This window comes from Nesoenas mayeri, assembly GCF_963082525.1.
Source record: "Nesoenas mayeri genome assembly, chromosome: 20".
NCBI lineage: Eukaryota > Metazoa > Chordata > Aves > Columbiformes > Columbidae > Nesoenas > Nesoenas mayeri.
In genome coordinates, this window is record NC_137569.1 from 4,456,648 (window position 1) to 4,479,043 (window position 22,396).

Consider the following 22,396-nt stretch of genomic DNA (forward strand, 5'->3'; position numbering starts at 1 on the left):
CAGCTTCCCAAAAAGTAGAATTTTTATTGATGGCAAGGGAAAACTAAAACCAAAGACAGCCAAAAAGGAGCCAACAACGCACAACTAACCCCCTCCCGTATGGGTCTGACACAGCCCTGGGTAAGGAGCTGCTCCAAATCAAATTCCCGTCATACAGAGTTTCATAAAATAAAAAAATAGCATAAAGTTAGTACACCTGCAACCTCTGGCAGCCGTGGGCCCCGGAAAGGCTCCTCCAGCCCGCGCGCTGTCAGGGGAGGAACACGGCTGTGTTACCCCTCAGTACTGCGGAGATGATGGCGTGGAAGCCGGGACCTGCGCTTCTCTGTGGGAACAGTTTTGCTTTGTCTCCCGGGTCGCCGCCATTCTTCAGGAGCATTTACATGCAAAAAAAAGATCTTTGTTTCTTAAGATCTGCTTGTTCGTGCTCATTTCCTAGCGAGAGGAGGCAAAGCAGGAGCCCTTGGAAGGAACAAAGACTCTGCTTCCATAGAAAATCCCTACTAACAAAGCGGGAGAGGCTAAAGTGTGTGCAGCAGGAACTTTCCAGTTCAGAAATGGCTCTCAGCACCGGCGGTCGCTCTGCAATGCTGCAGCGGCTGTTTCTGACACGATACAAGTTACCTCCATCCGCTGTCCCCTCCCAGGCCCCCCAGTACCTCTCCCAGCCAGTGAGAGACGTGAGGCTCCAGGAAGGTGCCCGGCTGGCAGGGCGCTGTCTCTATACGACACATTCCAAATGAAACATTATTCTTTGTCAGCTTTTCCGGAAAAGTTTCAGCACACAGAGGGCAACTCCAAGCAACAAAGGAAGAAGGAGCATCGACTTTCACCATTTAATGCTGCTTCCAAGCAAATCCATCGCTAAGAGGAGAGGGCAGGCAGCGCAGGGTGCAGGCAGAAAACCTCTCAACTAGCGTTCGGTAGAAACACTATTTATTCACCCCTCTGGTTACAACCGGGCAGGGTTCAGTGGGTATGGAGGAGGATGCCATGCACTCCCAGCTGCTTTCGCGTTCTCCACCACAGGAGCAGCTGCTCTTGCAGCATTTTAGCCCATGTGTCCGGCCTGTGCTCGGAAAAGCTGCCGTTGGCCGGCGTTTAGCTTCGCAGTCTGATTAAAAAAAATAAATCAAAACTAAATAAATATTGTTCCAAAAGAAGCCAGAGGAGAGAGCAAGCCTTTGGTATGACAGTGCGTTTCCCTCCGGCAAGATCCCAAGTCCCAGAGCCGCTGTGCTAGACCCGTCAACACAGCTGGGGGTTGGCACAGACTCTGCAGAGCCTGTAACGCAAGAAAACATGGAGCAAACAACAACAGAAACTTTTTGAGAACTTCAGTTTGCTCGTCATAACCCCCGTGACTTTGCTTTGTGCGCTCAGGACAAGGAGAGGTGACAGTCAGGGTTTGCAAGAATCCAAATGAACGGGCTCACTCCAGACCAACGGTCTGCGCTTTCAGCTACGTTTGCTTTCCAGTCTCTGTGGCGAAAGCAGAGTGCTGCGCACCTACAAGGACAGGCTCACTTGACCTCACTCTGCTGAGCTTCCAAAGCGGTGAACCAGGGCCCAAAAGGCAGAGGCCGCTGCAGTGTCCCTTCCTATGATATATTTATATATAGTATATATATTTAGACCAATCCTGCCAAGTTTATCTGTTCGCTCAGGTGTGCGTCACCACGAGTCATTTCCCACCATGTCACAAGGTATAAAACAGGAGTTATGTGGCTAAGGGAAGGGAAGTTGTTTGCCACTGGTTAGTCTCCATTCCCCTTCCTGGAGAAGAGCGCGGAGGCTCCAGGTCAGGTGCAGCACGACCTATCGATCCATCTCATCCAGCAGCGGTGTGGCATCCCCAGCGATGGACATGGGTGTGCTCTCGATCATGGGGCTGGGTGACGGGCGAGGAGTCAACCTCTGCTTCTGTTTCCTCCGTTCAGCCTCCTTCTCCTGGAGCCACTGCTCGGCCATCTTCCCCCAGTCGATCGCAGCGTGACTGTTGGTCCTGCAACGGCATGGGGAGGAGGTGAGACACACCAACAGGAGAGTTTTGTGGAGTCATAGAGCAGTTTGGGTTGAAGGGACCTTCCCAGCTCCCCCAGTGCCACCCCTGCCATGAGCAGGGACATCTTCACCAGCTCCGGTTGCTCAGAGCCCCATCCAGCGTGGCCTGGGATGTCTCCAGTGATGGTTCATCCATCATCTCTCTGGGCAACCTGGGCCAGGCTCTCGCCACTCTCAATGTTAAAAATTTCTTCCTCATGTCTGGCCTGAATCTCCTCTCCTTGAGTTTAACACCACCACCCCATGTCCTATAGCAACAGGCTCTGCTAAAAAGTCTGTCCCTATCTTTCTTATTGGCCCCTTTTAAGTATGGAAAGGCTGCAATAAGGTCTCCCCGGAGCTTCTTTTCTCCAGCTGAACCCCCCAACTCTCTCAGCCTGTCCTCTCAGCAGAGCTGTTCCATCCTCGAATCATTTCTGTGGGTCCTCTGGCCAACAGGTCCATGTGTGTCCTGTGCTGAGGAACCAGAGCTGGACCAGCACTACAGGGGCGTCTCACCACAGCAGAGCAGAGGGGCAGAATCCCCTCGCTTGACCTTCTGCCTACGCTCCTTTTGATGCAGTCCAAGATACAACTGGCCTTTTGGGCTGCAAGCGCACGTTGCTGGCTCATGTCCAACCATTCCTTCATGGTAACCCCCATGTCTTTCTCCGCAGGGCTGTTCTCAACCTCTTCATCCCCTGTCCCTCCTCCCCGAAGGTCCCATGCAGGAAGGTGCAAGGCAACCCCACCACAGCGGTTCCACAAAAATCAACAAAAGCACTCAAGATGGGACACAGATGGACACGTGCACCCGACACTAGAGCCACTCACTTTGGCTGCTGCCTCTGCCTGGAGCTGGATGATGGCTGCGACTGGGAGGACTGGGGCGTCGTGTTGGCCTGGAGCTGATACTGGGGCGTCGTAATCGGCTGGCTGGGGGTAGTGTAGGAGTAACTGGGGGTCATCAGAGGGGTGGCCACTGGTTGCTGTGCGGGAGTCGTGAAGACCTGCAGAGAGCAGAAGTTGTTAGGGGACAGAGGACAAACCCTGTTGGGCTGCAGGGTAGAGGGCTGGCACATTCTGCATGGCCCTGCCTGCGCAGGAGGCTGCTGCACATCCGTGCTACAGTCCCAGTCCTGCTGGAGCCCCACGTCTGGGCAAGGAGAGGCTCGTGGGGACCATTGCTCAGGAATAGAGGGCTGCACGGCAGGAAGAACAACACCGTGCTGAGCACAGGACCCCCTGAGAGCCTCCAATTGCCCAGCCAAGTGGGGCAGGAGGGCCAGCGCAGCCTGCCTTCCTTCTTCATCCCACACGGGCTGACAGGGGAGACGCTGAAGCCAAGAAAAGATAAGGACTGTAAGAGAGATGGGCACGCGAGACACTTGGGGCAAGCTGGCAGAAATTACGTCCTGCACTGGGCATGAGGAACAGATGATGACCCCCCAGTGGGCCACAGAAAGGGCACAGCACCTCCTGACACGGCTCCTTGTCACATCCCAAGCTGGCTGGTTCACTTTTTGCCCAATGGAGTGCTTGGTCTCTTTGCCTCCCAGTGTTCAACTCCCTTCTCCTTCAGATTGTCTTGATGATTAATACACTGGGTTATCCACAGATCCCGCCCATCCCCAGCTCGGCATTTACTGTGCCAAATTCCACGAAAGCCTCCCAAGGTGGTCTGAGGATCATTCCTCCATGCAAGCCTTGTCTTGCAGCACCTCTCCACTAGGTCTAACAACTGGGTGCATTTCTTGTACCCAGGCACCTCAGCCCTGCAGCTGGACTTGGCTGAGGGGTCAGCTGGGGAGCTGGAAGTGTGGAGTGGGAGGAGGTTGGCACCGGCACACGAGGAAAGGCTTCAGCGTGAGCCAAAACTGTCCAATTCCATCTTATTCCTTGCAAAGCCTCGGGGTGCTCAGTCAGGCTGAGGTGTTCGCCTGCCGGTGCCGCTCAGAGATTAGCACGCTGAGCTGAAAAGCCCTGCAAACTCAGCGCATAGTTTCACGGCTAATCTCTTCCACTGGCAGCTCACGTTGCCAATTCTGGGGCACAATCAGCAGGTTGTGCGCCCTCACCGCTGGATCCCACCTCTCCACCCTGCCACATTCCTTGAGGGCCAGACCGATTTGCTTCTTGCTTCAGCTCTGCCTAGAGCTGAGTTGAAACGTGCCTCGCTTCCTCAGCCACAGGAGGCAAGAAGAAACCTGGTTCAGGATTCAGGTACACAACTGGGACTGGATGATCCCAGGCAATGCGTAACCCCCAAAGGCTCCCTGCGGAGGCCACCCTGGGACAACTTCTAACAGTGGGGAGAAGCCACACAGAACGTCCTCTCAGAAACTTAAGCAACACCTACGTGATACGCGCTGCTGCCACCTCCGCTGCCTCCGTAGCCGTATTGGCTGGACGCCCACTGCGCAGGGGTGGCATTTGGGTTCTGTCCTTGGCCTGTCACAGCAGCAATGGCACTGAACATCTGGGAGGTCATGTTCTGCGGTAGAGCGTTCACTGCACGGGTCAGGTCTGCAAGAAAGACGCATCGTGTTAGACAAAGCCGAGTTTGGAGAAGGAGTTCAGATCCTGATTTCAAGCGGGAAAGGCCCGCACTGACCTGCCAGGTTAATGTTAGCTGGAGTAGCGTTAATGGAGGCTGGAGTCCTGGTCCGACTGCTACTGCTGGGGGTAATACCTGCGTAAAAGACAAACCAAGAGACATGGATAAGTTCTCACAGAAGAGCTGCTGTTGGCCTAAAGCTCACGATTTGAAAAAATGCAGACAGCACTTGCACTGGCAAGATGCTATTTCACCATCAAATGGTACGTGAGGGTTGTGTGGTGGGGAAGGCTACAGCAGAGGAATGGGACAAGCCTGGCCTTCACTGCATGGCCCACTTGACTAAAAGATTATCTCTCAGAAGAGCTCTCAACGGGTCCACAGAAGCCAAACACTTGAGGATTGCTCTGAAACTTCCCACATATAACAAATATCCGAAGCTCTCAGTTTTTGGGATGCTCACCTGGAACAGGGTCCTGATAATGATCCTTAAACCATCGGAACAGTCCATTCACGGTGGGGAAGACCTGGCCCCGATAGCGGAATCCTTCTGGTGTCACTGTCACGTACTCTATCCTGTGAGAATGCAGGAGAGCACAAGAGATGACAGGCTGCTTCAGAGACACACCTGCCACCATACAGCACCCTCACACTAACAGCTCAGAACAGATGAGACCTACAAACTCAGGCGATGGCTGTACTGATAACAAACAGATAGACCTGCTCAAGCCACTTGCATTTTGTTTTCAAAACCCAAATACCATGTCTTTCCATGCAAAATCTATCAATTACTGCCTACACCCCAGTGCCCGCCCTCCAAGGGCAGTACTGCTTGTTGCAGCCAGCTGGTTAGAAGCGTGGGGGTCTCCTGGTCGAGATTTACTGCTCGACATGGATCCTCTACCGTCAAGAGGCCAAACCCTGCGTAAGGGGAGGCGTGACTGACAGAGCTGGAAGAGAAACTGGCTGCAATAAGCTGAGGTGTGGCACTGGCAGTACTGCAGCTGCTGTGCTCGCCTCTCACTTACCTTGGTTTGCCTCGAGGCTGATATCCCAAGAGGAATTTGCCAGGTAGATCTTTACAGGCACTGATAAAGTAGGGAATAAATGTTGGCTTCTCTTTCTTGGTCTTTATCAGTAACTCTTCCAGCTTCTAATTAGAGAGAGAGGAATAGAAATGCTCAAGAAGAGCCTGCATTTTTAGCAACACACAGAGCCCACAGATATCTCTCTCCAAGCTGTGGCCAGCCCTTTTTTCCCCCATCCCTGAGGCCAGCAATCCAACAAGCTCCACACCAATGGCCTTGTTTCTGTGCAGCATTGGTGCACAAATGTCACCAGGTCACAGAAAGCCAATACTCTCAGTGATATTTGCTGCCAAGGCAATTTGCTGCTCTGGCACGCTGTAGCACACTACACTCCCATTGCAGTCCTAACTCCACTGTTCCCAGACAGAATTCGCCTAAAACCTACAGTTGGGAAGAGACTGCTAAGCCCCAAGCAATAAAAGGAAAATGAGAGAGCTCAGTCCAGCAGCAGTTCATGCCAGACTCAAACACTAAGAACTGTGCTGAGAAAAATAAATTCAGATAACACTCCTATATTTCACACACAAGCCACCACAGCCTGGGACGGGCTCACCTTCTTGTCTCCACCGTTGCAGTCCTGATAGTATTTGTGATTCAACAGGTCCCTGGCAAAAGAAGCCATTGGCTGGACATAGCGAGCAACAATTTCATCCAGGTCTTCAAACTCCTTTGAACAAACACATGTAAAGAGGTATTTAGGGTGCATGACAAGGAACTCTCATTCTAGTATGCAGCTCTCAGCCATATATTCTGCACAGAAAGGCTGGATGCTTTAAGAATAAAAGAGAGATGAGTGTATTGTCTAAGGATCTGGAGAACTGCAATAGGAATTACTCTCCAACAGCCTGAAAGCAGCTGCAAGGATGGAAAGGCTGTGCCAGTCTGTCCCTGCCAAATAGGTAATTCTCCTTCCCAAGCACATTCTGCGGGGCTCCTACCTCTGTGTTAATCCAAAGCGTGGAGCCCAGGCTGAAGGCATTCTCCTTGCCCTCTTCTCGGACATCCACGTGCTGGTAAATGCCATCGTTCACCTTCCAGGTGACAGTCAGGTGGTTTTCCCCTTTGCTACTTGGCCGAATAATCACATCCCCTTGGTCCATGGTCTCCATCATCTTCTCAGCTTGCTTGAAGCTAATGTTGTGGAATGATGGGTGAGCAATTACTCTCTTGATGTATGCTAGGGGACAAAGTGGAGTGTTTAGGCTTCCAAGAGGAACTGCTTTATTCCAAGTATATGCCTAATTGCGCTTATTCTCCTGAAGTGCCCTGGGAAGACTGGCATTACAAGAGAGAGAAAAATCAGACTCACTTGTCCGCTGCTGCTTTCTTTTCATGTCTTCTTCCTGTTTGTGATCTGCTGCCTCAGAGTCAAAATCGTAGTAGGTGTCTTTAGGCAGTTTCCACTCATTGTTCTTATCCATCAGGTCTGAGGTCCTGCAGGTCAGGTCTGCACTGAACTTCTCGATGTCAATCTTCATAATCCGGCAGTGAACGGTCATTCCCACCTACAGCAGAGGGGCAGGCAGAGCTGATCAGCAAGTCTGGCAGGTACACCGGCCTCCCTGTTCTGCAGAATGATCTGTGTGGGGTCACACTGCCAATCAGGAGGTACAAACCTCCCCCACATCAGACCAGTACAACCTTAAAAGTGACCCTTCCATACAAACTAAAAATCAAGTGATCCCCAAGATGACAAGAATCGAAAGAGATAAAAGAAAAATGGGCAGTTCTCCAGTATGTTTACTACCTATGCCCCATATGTCACAGAAAACTGCATGCCTAGAGGTAAAGGATGACTAAAGTTTACTATTTTAGGTATCTGTGCAACAAAACTAGACTTCATGATGTGCAAGAAAGCAGTTAAATCTGTTCAGAAACAGAGTGGAAGACACCCAAAGGAATTCTCTACTTAAATGGGAAAATACCACCACAAAGACTGCAATGTCTTAGTCCAGTTAACCGTGCTAAAGTTAATTAATAATGGCTCTTTAAAGAACTGCTAAGAGACCTCTGAGCTTACAGGATTATCCATCACCTGTACGGACTGTCAGGGGGATTCCAAAGGACAGCAGAGATGTTAAACCTCTATTTTATCATGTGATAAAAATATGTGATTCTGTTTCTTTCAGAACCCCCATCCCTGTCCTGAGCAAGACCAGTAACTGATGACCTCCATAAATGAATGGAGACAGCAGAAAAAGCTATGAGAGACAGAAAGTGACCCTTGCATATTTGACAGCACTTCTGTGAACTCTTTAGAAAGCCAGAAACAAAGGGCAGCACCGCATTAGAATGCCTTCTGGTCTCCTAAACCCAGACTTTAGCCAGACTATAATAAATCCTCCCGCAGTGCAACATGTTAACTGATTAACATGGTTCTCACCAGCTGTCAAGAGAGATTTGCACTGTGGGAGGAGGACACTAACCAGAACTTGAACTTGCTGCTGCTTTAAGGTCCTTAAATGAAAATAAGGTTTGAAAAGTCATTTAGGGAACAATGGTATCAATCAAACTCTGAATTTTTGGTATTGGCTCCGGGCTCTTCCAGTTCTTGCTGGATATGTGAAAATCCACTGCTTTCTTACCTTCACCCTTTCTTCTGGCCGCTTGACCACCTTATCACTGAGAAATTTTGTTGGAATGAAGCCAGCGACACCATTATCCAGACGTGTCTTCACTCCAATGGCCTGACCCGGGCAGGAACCGCTGTCAAAGTGGTTCCAAACCTTGAGCAAGACAAAAGTAAAAGTCATTCAGCATGGAAACACAATAGCCCCAGCAGTTCACACTCAAACAGGTCTAAAAACTGTCTTGGCAAAACTTTTTCAGCCAGCAGAGACCTGTGGAAGGGCAGGGGATAGAGAACCTCAGTGAATGCTGCCCAGGAACTCAGTCTTCCTACTTTGGTTCTGCTCAGCTTATGGGGCTTTGCAACCAGGAAGGTCAGAACATTTTCAGACCCTGAACACAATCTTGCAGCTCGGGCTGGTTTCTAATGAAATGCTATAGGGTTTTAAAGTCACGGATTATGAAGGCTGGAATTCAGTAATGTTTAGAAGAGACGTAAAGTACAGCTGCATTAAGCAGCAGGGAGTCCAGATAAGTTCTTAAAATTGAGAAGGTGGCAGAACAACCTTCTGTTCTCAGTGTCACAGGCAGTTTCTCTGTGTAAAACACAATCCTAGATCACAAACAAGCAAACAAGCCTGCTTTATGTATTTGCAACAAACTGGTTGGCTTAGCCCCAGGTCCATTGCACGCTTAGCCCAGTTTGCTCAAATCCACAATGTTGCCAAAAAAGGATCTGTCAAACCTATACTGAAGCAATTAGTCAAAGCTGGAACAGATTATATTGGCAGCCAAAGGCCACACATTCAGGTCAGCATCCTGGGTACTGCAGCCACAATCTTGACTCTGATACTTGTCTTCAAGAACCCTACAAATGCCCAAGCCTGCCGACAGCAGACTCCTGACAAAGAAGAAGCAGTCGCACCTCGCTGAGCTCTGGGAAGTTATCCTGCTGACAGAAAGGACACTGCCAAAGGCCAGTTTCATCGTTCCGTATCGCCTGGTCGTAGCTTTCTCCCTGTGGACGCCTGTGGGCTATCCCGGTCACATTGCAGATGATCATTTTACCTGCGACGTGATGGGAGAGGAGAAGGAAGGAATGAAAAACTGAAAGGCAACTGCAGGGCTGGGCAGCTCCCTCCATCTAAGGCAACTGTGCACGAAGGTGTTAGGAGATTACCCAGATACTTGAGAAGCTGCTTTGTGTAGATGCAACCACAGCACTGTCCCAATATCACCCTCACCAAGATCCTTCTGCTCGACCTCTACACATCCTAAGTCAACTTAGGATGACAGAAACCATCAGAGCTCTCTTGGTTAACAGGCATGTACCTATATAAAAAGTCTCCGGGGTTTCTTTGGTCAGCATGTTGAAGACCTCTTCTGTGTTTGGAGAACGGTATGGAGTTCTCAGGTCCTTGTACCTGCAGCTCAGTTCAGCTCGAATGTCATATAAAGTGATGTGCTTGTCACCATAGCCCTGTGTGGTATTCAAAGGTTATAAAACCATTAGCAGCAGGAAGGAGGTAAATAGGGAATCCAGTGTAAGTTATGAAAGAACTCAAGGAACTCATCTAACAGCAAATTTCAAAAAAGAGGAATGCACAGGGTACCATCAAACAGCTATAAAACTTAAGAAACAGGACAGCAGAGCTTTCCCTCTGTTGCTCAGCACCAGGAGCCCCCAGCACACCTGTCTTTCTAGTTCTTCAGCAAAGGCATCGAGATCCAGGTCTTTCAGCCGCTCAGGGTTTTCTAAGATCTCCTCTAGAGCTCCTGCAGGATTAGCGTCTTCTGCTGACTCGTCGTACTCTAAGGCATCCACTGCCATTTTTCTTGCCCATTCGTAGGTTTCAGGATGGACTCTAGACCCATCTAGGACTTCGATGTAGGAATCGGTACTGAAATAAAACCAAAGCAATGTTTAGATAAGAACTCTGCAGAGTTCCAGAGTCACCTCCTTCAGCTCAATAGCAAATCACACCGTTGAGCATCACTACAGGCTGTGTGGCTGCTTTGCCACTGCTGCCCTCAGTGGAACAAACTGCTCTGAAAAGGACACAACAAATCCTTCATTGCTAAATCAACAGGAGCCAAGGCAAGATAAGACAAATTCCAACCTGCAGCTCCTGTACTGCAAAGATACAACCGGGCATTTTGGGTGCTATCTAGATTTCATCACTGTGTGCTATAGCTGCTCTACAAACTTCCCAGTATTGCTACTAGTTTAAGAGGAAGCTAAATTGCCAAGTTATGCTTCAAGTTTGAAACTTCAGACAAATAAAACACTGATGACAGGACTAGGCAGAAACTAAAAGTGCATACAGTTTACTGACGGACATATATGGCGACAATGTTAGGGCACAACTGGTTTTAGTTTAGTTCCTCTTGACCACAAAGGGTCTTTCAAACCATAGCATGCTATATAATTAATGTTCAGCATCTCACACTGCTATGCGAGTTTAGCTGCCCTTAAGAATCGGATTAATAAGCAGCAATACCTGAACTTGGCCAGAGACCAGAGGGGCCACACAGAAATTCCTGGGAACATGGATTTCATGGAACAAGATTGCTTTAGCCTGTCGCTCACACTAATTCCATACCCCTTACAACATTGAATGCCCCGAATACCCACCTATCGCCCAGCGACGCCGTGTCGATTTTGATGAAGCCAGCACAGTTGATAAACACCTTGGGTCCCATGTGACACATCGTAACCAGCTGGGTCCTGTTCTCCAGACGTGTGTTGTTCTGTTTTAAGATCTGGAGAGAGATGTAATCGTATCAACTTTGCTATTCGAACAGAAGGGTTCTCTGGGAAAAGCAGAGGATTCACACCAGACACCACAGTGTTAAAACATCTGACATAATCAAGCCCATCACAGCTCAGAAATTGTTGCTCCCTGCCTGTGTCTCAACATTGTATGAAAGGGGGTGACTCCATTTGGAACAGCTCCAACTCTCAGGAAAAGTGTTGGCTTTCTGCCTTGTGTTTTCTACAGTATGGAGGCATCTTGATGCTGTAAGAGTGCATCCGTTCCCGTGGGTTCAGGAGCTCACTGGGATTGATGCATTTGCTGAGTTGCACGGGTCTATCAAGGACATAAGTCCAAGCAGAGCTTTGGGGTCAGGCGCAGCGAGGTAACACGTACTAAAACACACATCAATGGAGCTGTCAGCTGTATCTGGCACACGGGATCCTGACTCAGCCCGTAATAGCACTGTCACCAGGCCAACTCACACATTATTGGTGATGTTTTTTGGTTTTGTAGGCAGGGACAGAAGCTGCCTTACCTTTAGCAGGTGAGTGCCTTTGCGTGGTCCCAGGCCACACACGTACTGCAGCAAAGCCTGGCTGTGAGGGTGAGCAATTGCCCGATTAACATCCACTCCCACCTCGTTCACACGGTTTATGAATTCGCAGTAGAGGGCATTCAGCAGTTCCTCCTTCACCACGTGTTCCTGGCAGAAAGGAGAGGCTTTAGGCTTGCACAGAGACGCATGCGACGCTCTGCCATAAGCAAGCTAAGCCTAACACAACAGACTGGCTTTCAGGAGCTGTACTGCACCTCAGCCCCAAGAACAGCCTAAAGGCAGGAGGCAGATGAACCAAAGGAGGCGAAAAAAAAAGGTGCTGTATCCCAAATATGGCATAGAACAGGCAGAACTTGCACCAGTTCAATTTGGAATACTTTTACTTGACAACAAACTGTCCCAAGCCTTCTAGGCTACTTTCATTTGCAGAGAAATTTCTTCCTTGCCCAAGGATCTCACAAGGAAAAGTTACCTGCAGAGGGTGGAGTTTCAGGCAGAGAATATCCTCATCAGAGCTGCAGACCTGGGCAAACTCTATGAGGGGGTCCTGAATGCGGCGAGCAAGGGAGACGGCTTGACGCAGCAGTGGTGGGTAATCCCGGAATTCATTCTGCAACAGGCCAAAGAATCATGGAAAACCCTCGTTGGTGTTTTCACACTTTATAGCACAAGTAAGCAAAGACACATCAGATAGAGAATAGAACAAGAGAAGCATTTGGTGCTCAGAGTAAAGAAAGCTGAGGTCAAAGGCTCCCAGGAACTCTGCTGCAAACAGGAATAGAACAACTCCATCCACTCAGTTGAGCAAGATACATTTTAGACTACATTAATATTAAATTTGTACATCTGCTGGCACTGATCTCTGCAGGGAAGCCCAAGTAAAATGTTTTGCCTTGATCCAATGACCAGTACGTCACTGTCTAGATGGATCACATGAGGCAGCGAATGATACAAGGCAAATGGAGGATGAGACAGCACAAATGAGTGACAGACTAAGGGACAGGTGGAATAACAGAAGGTTCACCTCAGACTTCTTGCTGTTCATGTAGAGGATGGCCAGCTCATTGTCCACCAGCTCCACGCCAATAGAGGACAGCTGCTGCCCTTGATCCAGCTCGTGAACAATTCTCTTTACATCCTCCATCAGCATCTGAGCATCCCTAGGGAGAAACAGCCAAAGGGATTGAGGGGACAGCACAAAGCTGGGTCCTGGAATCACTCAGGGACATAACCCCAGTGAGTTACCTCACACCACGGACAGAAACAGTGAAATGTAGACAGGCAAGAGGAAAGGATGGCAAAGAAACTGGGAAGTGGAAGAAACACCAGCTGACCTGTTCTCGCCTGCAATTGTCACCACGTGAGGCTTCTTGTTCAGGAGGAATTTTTTCAAGGTTTCAATATCCTGGGCCTGGAAAGGAAAGTTCAGACAGGTCGTAATGGAAAAGCTAGAGAGTTTCTGTACTGAGCTAGCTACCAGTCCTCGGTTCCTATTTCACAGGGCAAATCCTCCCCCACTGCCACCATGACATGACCATGGCTAAATGCCTTTTCCACTGGCTGGCCTTGCAGCTCTGACCACTGTAAGGACAAACAGGAAAGCTCTGCAGAGGAAAGACTCATGGCATTACACTCTATTGTTACAGAAAATCAATGCAAGTAAGGAGTGGAAGTCAAAAGCCTGACCCAAGCCCCAGCAGATCCCACAGCTTCTCACTGTTACAATGTGATCATGGAAACGGGAGATTTCTGTAGCTGGGAACACAGAAGCCCACAAACTCCCAACCAGTAGAATCTGGGAATGACCAGGCTCTGCCACTCCCTGCAGAGGAGCAAAAGAGATTAATTGGAAGGCAACTGAAAGCAACTGTTCTACCAGAATAATCACAGGGTGGGGAAAAGGCAGTATTTTTGCAAGCAAGAGTGACAAGGCCTGAGCTGTCTTCAAACTGACTATTCTTCTCCAGCCCACAGTAGATCACATGGTACCAAAAGTGACATGCAGACATTCATCTTGACAACAGCCACACCAAGTCTCACCTTCTTTTCCCTCTCTTCCTCACGCCAGGCGTTCCTTCTCTTTGTGAAATGTGGCAGCCGGAGGAAGTCTGTAACCTCACCCTCTCCATTAACAAGGGCACAAAACACGGGGTGGTCCCTGCAAAACAGAGATCACTCAGACACGGAGGATTGATAAACCTGTACATGGATCCAGAGGAAACTCCTTTCCTCCTACCTGGCTGAAGAAAACGCAATGCCTAGTACTCGAATCCCCTTCCCTTGGTTTTCATCCATGAAATCATCATCTTCCTCCACTTGCTGATCGGGACGGTACGAAGCTACTTTGAGCCAGTTGTACAGTTTCCGACTGCAAGCCTGGTAGAACAGAGAAGGGGAGAGTGAGAAAATCCACTGCAGGTGCTTTGGCATGGCCCTTCTCCAGAAGGAAAGTCATGGACTGCTCAAAGCAGCAAGACAGTCTATTCTGCCAGGACTGGGACATTGGGACCAGCTCTTCTCCCTCCCACCAAGATATCTGCTTTTTTCTCCATCCTTGGGAAAGAATCAGACTCAGACCCCTGCTGCTTCCTCCTCCTTCCCAAGAGCCTGCGTACGGCCCGTCAGCAGCAATCTGCAGCACGCTGCAGGTCTGTTAGCATCTGTAACCCAACTCTGACTCAAACCCACCTGTCTCCCTTCTCACCTTGAGGACGTACTCCTTGGCCTCCACCAACAGCTTGTTCTTCAACTCTTTAGCCATCTGCACATAGAGGAACTGGTTGAGGGAGCGCTCAATGGCCATCGTACGCTGCCGGTTCCACTCTTGCACCTGGTGGCTGAACTCATCCCGATAATAGAACTGTTTGATTTCATCAAAGTACGTCTGGTCACTACCGTAACTGCAAGAAATGAGAGGTGGAGATACAGAAGGGCTCCAAACACCTGCATTGGCACCATCGCTGGTGATTCCTGCCCAGAGATGTAATAGCAGTACTGCAGATTCAGTGAGCTGCCTAGAAAATGTAGGGATGAGCCAATCCTCCCTTCAAACACTCCTTTAGCTGCCAAAGCTCTGCTGCTACAGAGATCACAGCTGAACGCCATGCTGGCAGCACAGAGAGGCCTGATCAGTGCAACATGGGGCAGTCCACAGCCAGGCCAGCGCACCCACACTGCACAGCATGGCTACTCGGGTGTGCAGGGAAGGACTCAAGGAGCCAAACAGTGAGGGTGGCTGGGAAACAAGCATCATCTTTCACAAAAATCCTAAAGTCTTCAGAGTTTGCCTTCAAATGAATAAGCCAGATATCTGCTAAAGTTTTCATTACATTGAAGAAAAGAGCAAGACTCTGAGAGACTGCTTGGCTATAAGGGGCAGGAAACCACAAGGCCATGATTTCCAGGAGCAGTCTGGGTTACAGAGGAGCTCTAGCAACACAGCAGCACTGAATGAACGAGCTCTGCCAATGCACGGATGGCACAGCCAGTGAGGACTCACCCCTCCACTCCTTTCATGTCAATGCTGATATCTATGGTCAGCAGTCCCTCGTCCTCTGCCAGGCTCATTTTCAGGAACTGGTCATCTCGCAGCTCCTTCACAGGCTTGTTCTTCAAGTATTTAAAGGAATAGGCATAGTGGGCTTCATCAACATCCTGGGAGAGAGGAGAGACAGTCACCATGCACGCAGGGCATTTGTGAAGAAAGACCCTTCTGTAGACTGTAGCAGACAATGGTTTTCATTCAATACCCCCTCACCCCTATGCCTGCCAGCCTGCATTTCCCTCCCCAGCAGGACACAGTGGAATTCGTTCCCAGTCCCAGAGAAAAAGAGTGTGTTCCAATAATTCAAAGCAACATCTCAAAACACAGCATGCTGCTGAGCTGGCCTCTACAACAGCCCAGCTCACATGCTGCTCTAAGATTTATTCAGAGTTGCCACTGACGTGGGAGAAGTTTTCAGATGCAAAAATGAGCATCTGTATGTTATTTAGATCCTTCCCTGAACTGACCCACAGAGTCAGAGCTCCCTTCCTTACCTTCTTCCCCTTTTTGGTTGGTGAAATGTTGATTTTAGCTCTTTCTTGGAAAGTCTGTCTCAGGACCTGTCTGACCAAAGGCTCCCTGGCTATTTGCAAAGCCACCATGTACCGGGCTCCTTCCAGCACTGCTTCAGGGCTTGGGAATTGACTAAAGCAAAAAGGCAATGTGAAGGTTTAGGACTTGAGAATGTCCCCAGATGCCCTCCTCTGTGTCACATCTACACAACATCAACGCAGTTCTCCCGCCACTGACCTACACACATAATCCTTGGCCAGCTCCAGGGGCTCTGCAGGGAACTGCTCTGTCTCATGACGCTGGTAACTGTCTCGGAGATTCTCTCCAAACTGCTCAGGTGTCAGACCAAATTTCTTAGCCAGGCCATCTAGGAAAACAAAACAAAACACAAAAATAATGAGGACAAGGGTACTGCAGCTTATACTAAGTGAAACTACCAGTTGTCCTTCTACAGGTGAGCTAGGCCATGGCAAGCTCAGCATGACAGAACACAGTCCCTACCCAGCCCAGCTGTCTGGCAGATGGTGTACATATCCCGACGGGACGCCTGCTTCAGCTCCGGCCCTTTCTGCTCATCATCTTCTGCATCCTCCCCTTCACCTACGGGAAGGATATGTTTAGCGAGGACTCTTTACAGAGGCATCCAGACAGCTGCAGGCTGTTAAGAGCACAGCGAAGGGATCAAACACAACCTACATCGTGCAAAAGAGCCCTTAAATTCCACAAACACACCTCAAAGGTCACAGTAGCCTTAAAACTATCCAGGGTTAGAAAAACACCCTGAAAATGTTATCTTCTCCTCAGTTTCATTCTTTTGCAGTTTTAATAGCAGTATCTCTGAGTTGCGCATTAAAGCACACATCAAGGTGGCTGATCCTTGCTTTGGCCTCTGCCATGAGGGATGGCATTCAGTCCATCAGAAAAGCAGCATCTTGTGTGACAAACTTCAAACATTTTCAGCAATGCCTGGAAGAGCTGAGACTAACTTGAGATAGAAGCAAACAGTAGAGATGCTCTCTGCAAACAAATGGGCTTTGCAACAAACTTCCTTACTACTCTTTTGAACCAGGATTTTCAAACAGCCCACAATTAGGAGTCTATAAAGTTTGGAGACAAACCTTCCTCCTCTTCGCCATCCTCTCGGATGCGCTTTTGCTTCTTTCGAGCAGCCTTGGCAGCATTCTGCATCTTGGGGATGTCTCGCCCATAGTACAGCAGAAAGTGATTATACACATCCTTCAGCTCGTCCGTGGACTGCACGTCCTTCAGCCTACGGCACGCAAAGCCAGCACGTTACACCCTGCCTGCAGCTCAACCACAGTCAGAGCACTTGGGGAACTGGCTCTGGTATAGACCAGGCAGAGGGAACGCTTGGGCTCATCTTCCAAAAGAGTTTTAAATATTTCTCATTAATGGCTTTGTAGGGAGGCTAAAGTCAATGGGCTGCAGCGGCCAGAGATTCTGTGCTATTTGGGCAAGTTAATGCACATTTTAAGTTGTTTTGGAATTAATATAAGAAAGCCATAGTGCCGTACCTCTCCATGTCAGTAGTATCAAGGGCCCTTATTCCATCGGCCAAGGGCTTGTCTGGGTCAGCAGAGATTTGTTCGTACTGATAGGCCTGCATCTTCTCAAACAGACGTGTCAAGTTCTGCTTGCGGATCTTCAGCTGGGTCCACTAATATGAGAACAAAGACTTCCCGTCACATGCACCATAGCGGTGTGTCACCTCGGTCTCCTCCCTTCCCAAACACAGGCTCCCAGGATCTTTGGATATTTGTCATATAAAAATAATTACCAAAATCTTCATCCACAGCCAAGCTTGGAAACATTCCTCACCTTCTCATCCCACTGCCAGACCCTCCACAGATCGTTGATGTGCAGCTCTGGCTCCACATACTCCTTTCTGTAGAAGGCGATGAATGGGACCTGGGTCAGAAATGAGACTCATCACCACCGTGAAGGAGACTGGGCTGTTCCTGGCAGCCAGGAGTTCAGAGAATGCTCCTGTTCCACGTGGGAGAACCAGCTGTCCCACCAAAGAATACACCACATACACCTAGAAGCTCCTGCAACATTCAGGTAACACCTCAGGGAATAGGCTGAATGGACCAAGCAAGGCTGAGGAGACTCTGAAATTCCTGCACCTCATTTAGCATCAATTTGTCGAGGACCAAGGGAAATACGACAATATCAGCCTCATCAAATGGATCTTAAAATACGTGCATTGCCACAGCTCACACAAGACAAGCTGCGCTTTCCAATGAAGCACCGTTTTGTCACAGGGGAGACAACCAGGTATGGTATCTCAGCCTCTTCTAGTTTGCTGCTCTAAGTGCTTCCAGCAGCCCCTCTGCTAATCCTGTCAGGATGGGGGAACAGAAACATAGGCCTTATCCTGGTAAAGAAGCCGAGTTGCGAATTACCTCAAAATGTTGGTTTCTCATGAAATTCAGAGCTTCTTTAATCTTCTGGATGGTGCTGGGCCCCTTGCGGCTGAAGCTGCTGCTGGCTTGTCCACGGTCAAGGTAGTCAGAACTTTCCTAAAAGAAGAAATACATCGTGTTGATCGTATTCCTGAGCTGGCCCCCAAAATACTAGCAAAGGCTGGAAAACAGTGGTGCTTTTGGTAGCTGGTAATGCAGGTTTAACTACACTCTCTGATTTTGGACCACAGAAAAGCATCGTAGGCCTGACCAGCTTAAAGGAAAATGGAGAACCATGATCTGGCCAATGTAACTGATGGTTAAAAGCAGATTGTGGCTAATACTAGTTTAGCCCTCAGTGCACAGTGGCTCAGAGATCTCTCAATCATTCTTTCAAGTTCTCTACATTCCTTTTTGTCCTGTTTTATGGATGCAAAACTGATTATATTTGCATGTCAACTGACGTGCTCAAAACCAGAAAACCAGAAAGTGGGCACACATTCCTGGAACAAGGAGGAGATTCCTGGAGCAGACTCCTGGAACAATGTCTACGGGCTGGAAACCTCCATCACTTTCAAGTCCTCTTAGGACAGAAGTCCCAGGTGTAGTCCTTTACCTGCAAGGAGATGGTGGGTGTCGCAAATGCGTTTCTGTAAATCCAGTCAGCTTCTTCCTCCAGCTCATCATCTTCAGCATTCTTCACTGGGATGGATCGCAGCTGTGAGAAGACAACAGGATGAGCAGAGGCATGTGCAACATCAGGCCCCGCTTCTGGAATAATTTCCAGAAGCATGGAAATTATCGTTTTGAGCTGCAGGTTGCCTATGAGGTCTCAGTACCTCCCACACCCACAGGAGAGCACAAGCCCTGCACCACTCCCAGGAGTGCAACACTGGCACCCAGTGGCCAAAGAGAAATTGTGACCAGTGCCAAAACCGGGCTTACACGGCTACAACAGCTCACAGTGTTATGTTTGCAGGTGGAGTTTCAGTCTATGCCTTTGAAAGGCGGGATTTTCCAAGAGGGAAAAGAAATGCCAAAATCCAGCCAGCTGGTCTGCAGCTCCCAGGCCTGTTGTGCTCGCTGGGAGCCAAAATGTTTTCTGCCTGCAGACTGGCACCCTCTTTCCTCACCTGGAACCTCTCAGGCATGTCCGTCATGCGGATCTCGTTGTCCTGGTCCGTTAGGTGACTGCTCTCCAGCTCACTGGGTTCGTACATCTCAAAGATGCTACGCCGACTGACGCGCTTCTTGGCAGTCTTTTTGGGTCGTACACGGGTCTCGCCTTCGGCTTCTTCATCCTCGTACTCATATTCCTCCTCCATCTCCTCATCGTACTCATTGTACTTCTCAAACTCATCATAGTCAAAGTCCACACCGAAGATTTCCTGGGCTTCCTGCAAAGCACTGCAAGGCAAAAACTATTGTTCAGCCCCATGGTGCCATCACAAAACATCTTTCTAGCCACAGAGAAGTGTCCAGAGCACCTATATCTCAGCTTTATTTTTCACCTAGGCTAAAAAATCATGGATAGGTACACAACTCTGAGCTTGACATGCAAATACTTCTCTTAAGGGACAGTTTTTGGTATCCCTGTGAAAAAAACAGGCGAGAATAGAAGGAGTCAGACATTTAAGAAATTCCACTAAAAGCTCCATGTTTAAATTTACCAGGTTCCTTTGGGGAAAGAGAGCTGTGGTATCCAACCACAAGCTGAATCACTCTACAGATGCAAGAATCAAGTCAGCTGAGCACTGGTTTTGAGGCTCCAGGCCAATTTCCAATCAATACTTACGCATCTGTGTATCCAGGGAGCTTCTTTCGCCATTTTGGCTTCTTCAGAGGTTGTCCATCATCATCCACAATGAAGTCATCGATGTCTGAACATTGAGAAGCAATTTAGTGGTCAGGACATTTGCATATTCAACAGGTAACTCTGACAAAGCTCAGCTGAGCCATTGCAGCTGTGATCCTCCACTACAGGCTTAGGCTGCCACTGGCTGTTGATCTGCCCAGCTGCCCACAGCATCTCCTACACCGACCTCAGACATTCCTAGGTACTAAACAGTGCTTTGAGTTCCTTCTTTTGAAGCATTTCCATTTTGGAGGCAGCTTAGAGGAGACGTTCAACACCTAAGCACGTCATGTGCTTTGGACAAAGCGGTTCAGACAGGCAAACTAAACCTGCCACCCAGAAACATTTAATTCTAAAGACTGTACTAATGAGACAAGAGCTTTGCCATTACATGGCTACAGCCTTTGGTTACTTCTAGCTCAGAGAAAGTCTTCACTTCATATCTGTGCTTTAATCCTTGGACAAACTTTGAATGTAATTGACAATCCATACTCACCCGATTCATCTTCCTCCTCCTCCTCTTCCTCTTCTGGTGGAGCAACAGGAGCTTCAACAGCTTCTCCTCCCTCCTCGCCTTCCCCATCCTGAAAGATTTCTTCAGCAATGGCTTCCTTCTCGTGTTCTTCCTTCCCATAGTCTTCCTCTTCATCATCCTCGTCATCGGACATTTTTCGCACACGTCTGAATTTTTGCTGCAAGTAAACAGGTTTGTTAGCGCACAGAATCCCTCAAACAGACACTCAGAACTGAAACTCCTCCCTGAGCAACAGCACAGGAACACAACTCACTCTTTTGACTTTAACGCCCAAGTTCTCTTCAATGAGGTCAAAATCATCATCCTCCAGGCGGTCATCAAAAGCTATGAGAAGAAAGTAACGATAAGTTACGCTCCCCCTTCACTAATCTGGGAATGGACCACTCAGTGTGACAGGTAAAGCTCCCCCATCCCACGCAGACACCCAGGGCAGTGTGAGAGCGTTATGCTGTGGCCTGTTCTGAACAATCACCATAAAACTTACTGCGCTTTCTCTTTTTGTGGCCAACATCATCCTCAGAGTCTCCAGAGTCACTGGCTTCTTCCTCTTCTTCCTCCTCCTCATCGTCATCATCGTTAATGAATCCTTTCAAGTTCCCCTGCTCATCTTGGTCATCGAGATTCAATTCCTCCTCTTCCTCATCTGGTGGAGAGCAGCCAGCATTAGACATGTACTCAATGGTTATCTGCTGAGACTCCTCAGCTCTGTGCAAACATCTTCCTTCACACTATTCAGGCAGAGTGTTTTCACTGAGCACTTTTACTGACACAGAACCCAGCCAGCTGTTCATGCCAGAATCCCACTTCTTGGCTCATGCTCCCTCTGCAGAGGGAACAGGTGGAGTGGTCACACTGGGAGAATTCCTCTGCTTTTACTGTTTACTGTCAAATTATGTGACTGCAGGTCCCAGGGGGGTGAAGCAGTGTATTTTCTATTGCCAAATATAAAAACCATGTAAGCACTTTGAGGAAGGGAAGCACTTAAACAGCTGAGATTATTGAGTACAGATGGCCATGCTATTATAGCACAGTTACTGTTCCATCTGCAGAGTCATGAGATGTAAAATAGAGCAGCGAGGCAAACAGAGAATTCAGCAAACTCAGGACAGACAGCCAGACTCACCGTCCTCATCTTCCTCCACAAACTTCTTGGTTACTCTGGGCACAACCTCCCCATCCTGGTTGTACTCCTCCTCTGACTCCTCCGCTTCGCTTTCTACGAAGTCAGACATGGCTGCAGCGTCTCACACACGGCTGCACAGAACTGGGGAAGAGGAGACATCCATCACATCAGCTGAGCGAGCAAAACACAAGCACATCCCCCTGCTGGGTTTTGGAGAGAACACAGCCAAGGAAAGAAGGTTTCAAATTATCTGTCAAGGCCATGAATTACCCAGTGTCCACCCTGCCTGGACATCCCTGTCACCAGAAATTAGGCAAGCGAAGGAGCAACCAAGTGCTGCCAGGTCCTGTCAGCCCATGTCTCGGTGAGTAGAATAGGGCCTGTCATAGCGTCGTTTGTTACATGGCTGAGCTCCCGGCTGCGGCTGAAATGGCGCACGCAGCCAAAGCCCTTCACCCCATCCACACTCTCCCACGAGGCCACGAAAGCAACCCCACGCTGCCACCGACACTGCACAGTGTTGGGCGCACAGTCCAGCCAATTAGGACCTAATATGATTAATCCTCACTCAGTTAATGAAGCCAGAATGACCCTGAAAAGGGCCTTGAGGGGGCTGCAGTCACAGGCTGTTAGTGAGGCTCTGCAGAGCCCGCGGAGCAGCCAGGGGAGAGGTGCTGGGGCTCCCCAATTCCATCACCCCATGCAGTCGGAGCCGCTGCCGGGGTGTTCCAGCCCAGAGGCCTCCGTACTGAGACTGGGAAGTAACAAGAGACAACAGAAATGGGATGGGTTTTTATATCCAGGACCTTTTATTGCATGTTTTTCCCCA

The 22,396-nt window shown here is 49.1% G+C and overlaps 1 protein-coding gene across 1 annotated transcript in view; it reads right to left on the reverse strand.

The window, feature by feature from the left end:
* SUPT6H (SPT6 homolog, histone chaperone and transcription elongation factor) overlaps positions 1-22,396 on the reverse strand; it is a 26,161-nt gene continuing 3,765 nt past the window's right edge. The window contains exons 2-37 of the mRNA XM_080357237.1: positions 21,568-21,708; positions 20,929-21,087; positions 20,698-20,768; positions 20,406-20,601; positions 19,850-19,934; positions 19,188-19,461; positions 18,671-18,772; positions 18,055-18,171; positions 17,468-17,557; positions 17,164-17,306; positions 16,747-16,898; positions 16,130-16,228; positions 15,866-15,995; positions 15,610-15,760; positions 15,071-15,225; positions 14,276-14,471; positions 13,808-13,947; positions 13,612-13,729; positions 12,906-12,982; positions 12,596-12,731; positions 12,044-12,181; positions 11,551-11,718; positions 10,892-11,019; positions 9,950-10,157; positions 9,589-9,736; positions 9,182-9,324; positions 8,274-8,414; positions 6,998-7,193; positions 6,627-6,865; positions 6,242-6,355; positions 5,629-5,753; positions 5,064-5,176; positions 4,658-4,735; positions 4,403-4,569; positions 2,878-3,053; positions 1-2,005 (exon numbers count right to left, since the gene is read on the reverse strand). Coding sequence (XP_080213363.1) covers positions 1,819-2,005; positions 2,878-3,053; positions 4,403-4,569; positions 4,658-4,735; positions 5,064-5,176; positions 5,629-5,753; positions 6,242-6,355; positions 6,627-6,865; positions 6,998-7,193; positions 8,274-8,414; positions 9,182-9,324; positions 9,589-9,736; positions 9,950-10,157; positions 10,892-11,019; positions 11,551-11,718; positions 12,044-12,181; positions 12,596-12,731; positions 12,906-12,982; positions 13,612-13,729; positions 13,808-13,947; positions 14,276-14,471; positions 15,071-15,225; positions 15,610-15,760; positions 15,866-15,995; positions 16,130-16,228; positions 16,747-16,898; positions 17,164-17,306; positions 17,468-17,557; positions 18,055-18,171; positions 18,671-18,772; positions 19,188-19,461; positions 19,850-19,934; positions 20,406-20,601; positions 20,698-20,768; positions 20,929-21,087; positions 21,568-21,676 — 5,169 coding nt within the window. The 5' untranslated portion in view covers positions 21,677-21,708 and the 3' untranslated portion in view covers positions 1-1,818. The remainder of the gene's footprint in view (positions 2,006-2,877; positions 3,054-4,402; positions 4,570-4,657; positions 4,736-5,063; positions 5,177-5,628; positions 5,754-6,241; positions 6,356-6,626; positions 6,866-6,997; positions 7,194-8,273; positions 8,415-9,181; positions 9,325-9,588; positions 9,737-9,949; positions 10,158-10,891; positions 11,020-11,550; positions 11,719-12,043; positions 12,182-12,595; positions 12,732-12,905; positions 12,983-13,611; positions 13,730-13,807; positions 13,948-14,275; positions 14,472-15,070; positions 15,226-15,609; positions 15,761-15,865; positions 15,996-16,129; positions 16,229-16,746; positions 16,899-17,163; positions 17,307-17,467; positions 17,558-18,054; positions 18,172-18,670; positions 18,773-19,187; positions 19,462-19,849; positions 19,935-20,405; positions 20,602-20,697; positions 20,769-20,928; positions 21,088-21,567; positions 21,709-22,396) is intronic.